General features: G+C 40.8%; 1 protein-coding gene across 1 annotated transcript; it reads left to right on the forward strand.

Annotated features, from left to right (window-relative positions):
* The first annotated feature begins 4,199 nt into the window (after positions 1-4,199).
* LOC111647875 (C-X-C motif chemokine 10-like) lies at positions 4,200-5,187 on the forward strand. Its single transcript, XM_023397556.2, has 4 exons — positions 4,200-4,356; positions 4,460-4,589; positions 4,675-4,755; positions 4,880-5,187. The coding sequence occupies exons 1-4, from the start codon at positions 4,302-4,304 to the stop codon at positions 4,971-4,973; spliced, it is 360 nt and encodes a 119-aa protein (XP_023253324.1). The 5' UTR covers positions 4,200-4,301; the 3' UTR covers positions 4,974-5,187.
* The last annotated feature ends 4,135 nt before the right edge of the window (positions 5,188-9,322 follow it).

Consider the following 9,322-nt stretch of genomic DNA (forward strand, 5'->3'; position numbering starts at 1 on the left):
AACTTTATTCTAAAATCATTTAAATTCATTTCTCCTGCATTCTCATAAAGAAACATTCCCACATACTGCAGCTGACATTTGGAGATGAACCTGTGAAAAACAGCATCAACACAACAATAGAACCGTCATGATGAACACAATAAGACTCCTCAAAACTCACATGGACAAACAATATATACCAACAATATATATATTCCATCCATCCATCCATCCATCCTCTTCCTCTTATCCTGGGTCGGGTTGCCGTGGCAGCAGGTTAAGCAGGAGGTTCCAGAAATCCCTCTCTCCAGCAACACTTTCCAGCTCCTCCTGGGGGATCCTAAGGTGTTTTTAGGCCAGATGGGATATATAATCCCTCCAGTGAGTTCTGGGTCTACCTTGGCCTCTCCTCCCAGATGGATGTGCCCAGAAAACCTCTAAAGGAAGGCACCTAGGTGGCATCCTTGCCAGATCCTTTCAATGTAAATGAGCAGCGGCTCTATACTGAGCTCCCTCCAAATGTCACAACTCCTCACCCTATCTCTAAGGCTGAGCCCAGACGCCCTGAGGAGGAAACCCATTTCAGCCACTTGCATCCGTGATTTTGTTCTTTCCATCACTACCCAGAGCTGATGACCAGAGGTGAGGGTTTGAACAAAGATCGATAAATCAAGGTTAATTGAGATCTTTGACTTCCGGCTCAGCTCCCTTTTCAACACAATGGTCCGGTACAATGTCTGTATTCCTGCTGACGCTGCACTGACCTGTCCGTCAATCTGCCGCTCCATCTCACCCTCACTCATGAACAAGACCCTGAGATACTTGAATTCCCTCACTTGGGGCAGCAACTCACCCCCAACCCGGAAGAGGCAGTTCAACGCTTTCCCTGAGATGCATGGCCTCAGATTTGGAGGTGCTGACTCTCATCCATGCTGCTTCATACTCGTCTGCAAACCATCTCAGTGAGCACTGGGGGTCATGCTCTCATGAAGCCAACAGAACCACATCATCTGCAAACATGCAGTTCTGAGGTCCCCAAACCTCACCTCAGCTGCACCTTGAGATCCTGTCCAGGAATATCACAAACAGGATTGGAGACAAGGACCAGCCTTGGCGGAGTCCAACACTCAACGAAAACGTGTTTGACTTCAGCCAAGGATTTGGACATAGAGCTCTCAACGATATATATATGTTAAATCAATAATGTAATCTACCTCTACCCTATCATGACTGCAAGTATGTCTTTATAAAGAAAGAGATGGACATATTTAATAGGTTACATTTGTTGGTGACTCTAGCACAGCATATAGAAAAAGTCAACAATCATAAACACTTCATAATGCTAAATACAATAATGTCTATTGGCTCAATGTATACATATATGAATGGACACAATAAACAGGTCATATTGGTCACATTGGTAAATGAAACAGTTAATTATACACATTTAGTATCAAAAGAAACATAATATCACCAGATTATTTCCTCTCAAAGGAAAAACTGGTATTTTCAAGGAAATGTGCATCTGATTTACTTCTGCTTTCACAATATATCAATAATGGCTTGAGGGAACTTCCTCAAATTTGGCACAAACATTCACTTGGACTCAAGGATGAAAGCATTAGAATTTGCTGATCAAGCTCAAAGGTCAAAGATCAAGGTCCCTGTGACCTCACAAAACACATTTTTGGCCATAACTCACACATTCATTCACTTATGCCACAATTTAACAAAAATGTTTATAAGGATAAAATTAGTTGATGAAATTTTATATCCAAAAGGTCAACTTCACTGTGACATCATAATGTTCTGCAAACACTTCTGGCTATTATTTATTGATGTAACTGAGGAAGGAGAGATGTTGACCGTATTTCTTGTAACTTGGCTGGTTGGTGGAGGGACCAATCACAAGGCGATTCATTTGGTGATAGTTTGTTCTGCTTTATCCTGTACCTCTCTCATGCAGTGCAAGTGTTCCCTTTTTTAATATTTTCAGTAAAACATGTAAGACTTTCAAAGAAATGGGATGTGAAATTGAAACAACTTTCCACAATGAACTTTGACTAAAGTGTTTGACTTTCCACAGTGACTAAAATTATTTTGAATCTTTGAATGTAGGGTTCAAAAGGTTTTATGAGAATTAACATTTTGGGAAATCGAATATTACCTGAGTAGAGGCAACTCTGTGGCCAATATTTATACTGTTGAATACTGTTTGTTGCTTGTGACAAGGATCATTATTATTTCCTCCTCAGATATTAAACCATCCTGGGATGTTCTCTTACAGCAGTGACATTTAAAATCAGCATTAAAGTCATATTGACTATTGATACATGTAACATAGAAAAGGCAGTGGACTGAAAGGATGGAAATAAGTCCCTTTGTTTTCTGTATTAAAACTTTATGACATAGCAAATATTCTGGCCCTCAGTTTATCTGGATGCACAGTAAAGAGATTCATCATTTGCTCTCCTTTGAACCAACTTATTGTCAAGTCATCTTAAAGATTAATATTTTAGGGGCGTCGTGTAGCGTAGTGGTTTAAGCAGGCGCCCCATGTGTAGAGGCTACAGTCCTCGCTGCAGTCGGCCCCGGTTCGAATCCCGCATTGGACGGCCTTTCGCTGCATGTCACTCCCCGTGTCCTGTCACTCTCCACTGTGCTGTCCATTAAATGCATTCAAGCCCCCCAAAAAAAAAATATATATATATACTTTAAAGATTAATATTTTAATTCCATTTTGTATTAAACTCCTGACCCCCATTTAAATGTGCAGCATGTCTATGCACACACTACACTCTCACAGGGCGTGTTTAAAGTGGTGGTTGAAGAAGCTGGATCATATCGATAGGTGGCAGTGTCATCCTTCACTAGACTGGGCTGGATAAATGAAAAAGTGCACTTTATTCTGACTGCTGAAGTAAAGACACGGTCTAATGGCCAAAGCCTCACTGAGCTCACTCCACCCGCGTCACAGCAGCAGCTTGTTCACAAAACTCACTGTCAGACTGTTTCACAGAACCTTTGCACACCGTTTACTCACCCCATAATATGTCGTTCTGAAACATGTTCAAGCCATCGTTCACATCAGACAGAAAAATCGGAAAAGACCAGTCATGTTGCTGTCATCACATTTACTCTTCAGTTGTCTATTAGACACATTCTGGCCTCATGTGTTCATCTTCCCATCACAGATGTTGCTGCTGTCAGACTTAAATGTCCAGGAAACACAGGGAGTAAGATAAAGTTCACAGGGTTACTCTAACAAACCACAACAACAAAGAAAAGAAAAAGAGCTGACACATATCAAATGTAGAAATGTGGGCGTTTATTATCAGAGTAACACAAGTAGAAAAACTAAGATGAGATTAAGGGAAGCAGGAAACATCAAGGTCTCGAAGCCAAAAAAAACAAACAAACCTTCCCATGCTATCCAGGAAATGAAACCTGGAAAGGTTACCTGTTTACCCAAATACAATCTCTAACTTCCCTGACTGTCCACAGAACAGGAGGAAGATTTTTTTTTTTTTTTTTAAATGCAGAGGACCCCATAAAGGCTTTAATAAAGTTGTTTGCAAAACAGGAACACTGGGGAATACAATCAGTCAGCAAGGATAAGACAGACTCCAACTCAAAAGGCCTGAGCAACAACCACGGTAACAACACAACACATTTATAAGCAGCTCTGTGGCCAAAGGGCCCACAAAAGCAGTTCTGGGAGGCTGATATAGATGTCCACTGATGTGGAAGTGACAAACAGCTGACAGTGGTCTGGAACAAGCTCCAGGTGAGTTGGTTCAGGCACCTAATTAGGGAAGGGGGGGGGTAGAGCTGCAACACACTTGGAGAGCAACACACATTACAACATCAGTGGAGTTGTAGAGCGGATGATTAAGCAAAAATCCTGTAACACAATAGAGGCAGTGGGTGACACTTTAGCTGAAGCACCAACAGGTCTCTGTTGGTTTTGATTAACCTCTGGTATAAACATCATTCAGTACAGTACCACTGTGAATCCTCTTCTTCATGTTGACATTATTACAGAGAAGCCACTCTGTAGACTGAAATGTTTCTCTGAGACAAACAGTCTGTATAAGAAGCGTCTCTGATTCTTGGAAACAGGCTTGCGGGAAGAAAAAGGAAGAGACAGAGGAAGTGAAAGGGATATTGGAAAGTGAAACTGTTGCGTCATGGTAACCAGCAGCCCTGTGTGCATGTTGCCCAGTGTATAAAAGAGAGATCCCATGTGCTGTACACCATCAGGAGTCCAGACTGAATAAAGACACTGCAGTGAGAGCCAGAACCTGCCTACAGCCACAACTATGAATTCAGCTGTCGTTGCCTCTCTCACCTGCCTGCTCGTCCTCTGTGCACAAGGTACTGTAAAAGTTTATTGTTGTGTGATTCATTCATGATCATGATCTGTTTTGTCTCAGGTTTGGATCAGCAGTTAACAAGCTCCTGTCTTTTCTTCCCACAGGACAACCAGCCAACAGATCTCGTAGATGCAAGTGTTCAAACGGTTATATCGGCAGGATCAGCCCAAAGCTCATCAAGGCAGAGCAAGTCATACACCAGCCAAGTGTCTTCTGTCCACATACAGAGATTATGTGAGTAAAAGAGCTGAAATAAAGCACATCTACTGACGTGTGGTTCTTCAGCTTCTCTCTAACACGGCTCTTTCTTCTCCCCCAGTATCACCATAACAGGAAATAAGGAGAAATGTGTGGATCCACAGTCACCACTGGGAAGACTCATTCAGAAAAACAAAAACAAGTAAGATCACAAACGTCAGACCACATGACACAGTGTTGATGCTCAGGATCTCCAGTATGAAACACTACTGTGAGTGTTTCAGGTTTCCATTGCTTTTCACTAACAGTGTCCCTCATTGACTCAGGTACGAGAAGAAAGGAGCTGTGAGCACGACGACGGCTTCCAGTCAAACCTCTACTTGGAGCTCAACAAGACTCCACAGCACATCCAAGCTGTAGCACTCTGCACTGAAGAGGAAACTCTGTCTTTATAAATGAAGCAGCGGTTCACCATCATGGCTTTGTCATGTTGATGCAATAAGTGGGTTTATGTGATCATGCTCTCAATGGCCAGTCTTTGGTTTCTGTTCTCTTTACTGAAGTTGTCTTCACATGTATATAAGAAGTAAATTATCTGTATTTAAGTTTTTAATAAAATGAAAATAAAACAGCTGATGGGACTAGTGTGTTTAGTTTCTCCTCACGTATGTTAACATGACAAACTGAACCTGTGCTGATCTTCACCACTCAATATACTGAGCTGACAGTAAGATGACAGAAAGGTATATTTCATATCAGACCAGCTAAATGTGATGTCATTGTATCTGCAGTCCATATGTTCTATACTGTGCATGGCCAAAAGTATGTGGACAAACAAACAACCTGGAACCTGGCTGCAGGGATTTGCTCTGTCATGACTCGGCTCTTTGGCCATGACAGAGAGAGAGACACATGATTTAACTTGACATGAAGAATAAATCATTTTTCACAAAAGAAAACCAAACACAAAAACTGAAGGTATGAAATGGGTCATCAGTAGGTCGGAGTGGATGTATGAAAGGATGGTGTTGTATGGTGCAAAGTAAAAACTATAACCAAACCAAACCACATAAATCATGTGGTGCAAGGGGGAGATCCAGTGACGGAGTGAGAGGGAGACAATGGGGATGGATGGTCTTAAATGTGTTGTGGATGTGCTGGCCAGGTGCACCCAGTTGCACTGATGCCAACTCTGCCTTTCAGGACCTGAAGGGAATCAAGCAGAAGCAGCAACCAAGGTTGTCCCCAAAGGGAAACCCAGAACCAAACTAACATCATTGGTGTATTATCTTCGGTGTATTGGTGATAACAGACCGAAGATAAAACACAGACACGACAAATAAGGAAACGATTAACCATATCGTTGAATAACTAAATTTAGCTCCTTCAAACTTGTTACAGACTCACCTGATGTTTCGTGCTAAGACTTCATTTGTGGACTTTTCCTACCACCCAGCTGACACAGGTGGCATGTTTAAATGAATGCTGCAACATGGCGTTTTAACTGCAGCCAAAAGAAATGCTTTAAGATGCAGGATCTGACCTTGGCTCCATCCTCAGGTCAAGTCAAACCATGAAGATGAACTCGCCTCTAAAGCTTTATGTGTCACTTTAGAGTCAGCCACAGTATCACCTGACCTGACCTGACAATGACCTGACATACACTGGAATAGTTTCCCTCACTATTGTCAGGTTGACTACCCAGTTGAACGAGGGAAACCACAAGTGACTGGGAATCTGCCCAAATGCCCCTCCAGCCACCTTGTTACCTGAAACAAGTGTGACACCTTCCACTGGGAGGACAGGACACACCCCAACCTCTACCTGGCCCTCAAACAGCTCTCTCTCTCTTTCTCTCTCTCTCTCTCTCTCTCTCTATATATATATATATAGATATATATCTATATATATAGATATATGTATAGATATAGATGTGGACATGATGAAGAGTGAATTATGAAGCACAAATGCTGTAAAACAGTAGAGGCACTGGGTGACACATGAGTTCCTCTGACATGTTCAGCTGAAGCATCAACAGGTCTCTGTTGGTTCTGATTAACCTCTGGTATAAACATCATTCATTACCAACTTACAGATATCAGACAGCAAATATGTGCAGTTTAACTGTAATGACCTTTTTTATAAAAACCTTGCAGTCATAATAATGTAGAGGTAGATATGATCATTGACTTTACTTATATAATGAAGAGAAGAACACAGTGGTACTGTACTGTATCAGGTGCACGGTTGAATCTGAGTCAACAAGGTGAAGGAGATTCCAGCACTTGAACAGTCTTAATATTTAATATGGGGCAACAGTGAACATGTTTCAGCTGTAAGCATCATCACTGTAAGAAACAGTGGTGAAACACACAATATATATATAAACAGCTGAGGTTAGATCATGATTGCTTAATGAGAAACACCTGTGAATGGACCATCAGAGGGGGAGTGGCTACATGACATCAGCAACAAAACAACAAATAGCAAACTCTTATATAAACCTCCACTGTGTCACTGCTGCACAATGACAAGTAGTGAGCACAGTTTACAATAAAAAGAGGTTCAACAGCAAACTCTTACGTAACGTGCGGTCAGAAGAATTTGCAGCTAACACAAGGCATTTGAGGAACAGGCTATAGAGATGTGTAATCACTTCAGAGAGAGAGGCTACAGTGATGATCAGGACAGAGTAAAAAATGTACGATCCTCCCTGATATCTTTCGTCTCATTTGACAGGGGGGGAATTTCCCATGTTTGGGCTGTGCCCAGTGTCATGCCATGGTCTGACATGTTTTTCTACACCCCCACAATGGTAGAAAGTTCACCATCAGGAACAGGATCTCTTGCAGAACCAAATAAGCAGTTTATCTTTTTAAAATGTCTGTGTGGGTTGGTTTGTATTGGAAAAACTAAACAAGACTTAAAAATGAGGATTTCTGAACATAAAAGAAATATTAGAAATAAAGATGAAAAATCTCCTGCGGCCAGGTATTTCCATGCAGCCGGCCATGATGTATGTTCCCTTACATTTCAAGGCATAGAAGTGGCTCCTCCCCTTTGAAGAGGTAGTGTTAGGGATAGGTATGTATTACAGAGGGAAGCATTTTGGATTGACACATTACAAAGTGAGAGCCCTGAAGGGTTGAAAGAGGAATTAGTGCTGAGTTGGTTTTTATAACCTGGTATTTTCTTTACGGGGAACGTCATTACACCAGTGCTCCTTTAGTATATTATATAGAAGATAATTCTCTGCATCATCATATATAAGGTTCTCTTGTATTGTTGTCTTGAAACTATAAGTTTCAGTATTAGTATGAGTTTTTAATTTTCTTTCATATAATACTTTTCTAAATAATCCCCTAATAATTTATACTGATAGTTTGACTCTCATATATTTCCCTTGTTGTAATGGTTTAAACTTGTACATGAGGACATAAAGCTCTTAATTTCAGTTTCATACAAGCTTTCTGTCCTTGATAAATTCAGATCCTTTACATGCACTAAATGATGTATGTTGTATTGAAGAACCTCTTTTTCATAGAACATGTTCTGTTCTTATCATTCTAGTTATTTTCTGACTAGTTTGGTAAACAAAGTCATATAGACTCAAATGTTCTGCCTTTACCGTTTGTGTGCTGTATATCTCTGCTGTGGACAAACCTTTATTCTCAAGCCTTTATATACTGGATAGTTTTGAGCCATCTACACATATCTTGTATTTTGGGACATGTCTAGGCGTGGATGTTCTCTACAAGTCTTTTCCTTAATTTATTTTGTTTATATATATATATTGTGTGTTTCACCACTGTTTCTTACAGTGATGATGCTTACAGCTGAAACATGTTCACTGTTGCCCCATATTAAATATTAAGACTGTTCAAGTGCTGGAATCTCCTTCACCTTGTTGACTCAGCCTCAACCGTGCACCTGATACAGTACAGTACCACTGTGTTCTTCTCTTCATTATATAAGTAAAGTCAATCATGCTGCATCTCCTTTACCTTGTTAACATATATATTGTTTGTCCATGTGAGTTTTGAGGAGTCTTATTGTGTTCATCATGACGGTTCTATTGTTGTGTTGATGCTGTTTTTCACAGGTTCATCTCCAAATGTCAGCTGCAGTATGTGGGAATGTTTCTTTATGAGAATGCAGGAGAAATGAATTTAAATGATTTTAGAATAAAGTTTCAACATTAAGGAAAGAGGCTGAGAACTTTCTGAATGAACTGTAGCTTCAAATGAACTGTTGGGACGAGAATACGTGTGGAAAACACATTTTTCCTCACGAATGATAAGACTATGTTTCATGGTGTGTAAGTATATTGATGACGATTTTGATCTTAATGAAATGTATTCCGCCAGAGACTCCTCTTATTATTATTACAGAGAAGCCACTCTGTAGACTGAAATGTTTCTCTGAGACAAACAGTCTGTATAGGAAGCGTCTCTGATTCTTGGAAACAGGCTTGCTGGAAGAAAAAGGAAGAGACGGAGGAAGTGAAAGGGATATTAGAAAGTGAAACTGTTGCGTCATGGTAACCAGCAGCCCTGTGTGCATGTTGCCCAGTGTATAAAAGAGAGATCCCATGTGCTGTACACCATCAGGAGTCCAGACTGAATAAAGACACTGCAGTGAGAGCCAGAACCTGTCTACAGCCACAACTATGAATTCAGCTGTCGTTGCCTCTCTCACCTGCCTGCTCGTCCTCTGTGCACAAGGTACTGTAAAAGTTTATTGTTGTGTGATTCATTCATGATCATGAT

The sequence above is a fragment of the Seriola lalandi genome, unplaced genomic scaffold (genome assembly GCF_002814215.2).
Source record: "Seriola lalandi dorsalis isolate HSWRI2012SDOR001 ecotype SW California unplaced genomic scaffold, Sedor1 jcf7180002054883, whole genome shotgun sequence".
Taxonomy (NCBI): domain Eukaryota; kingdom Metazoa; phylum Chordata; class Actinopteri; order Carangiformes; family Carangidae; genus Seriola; species Seriola lalandi.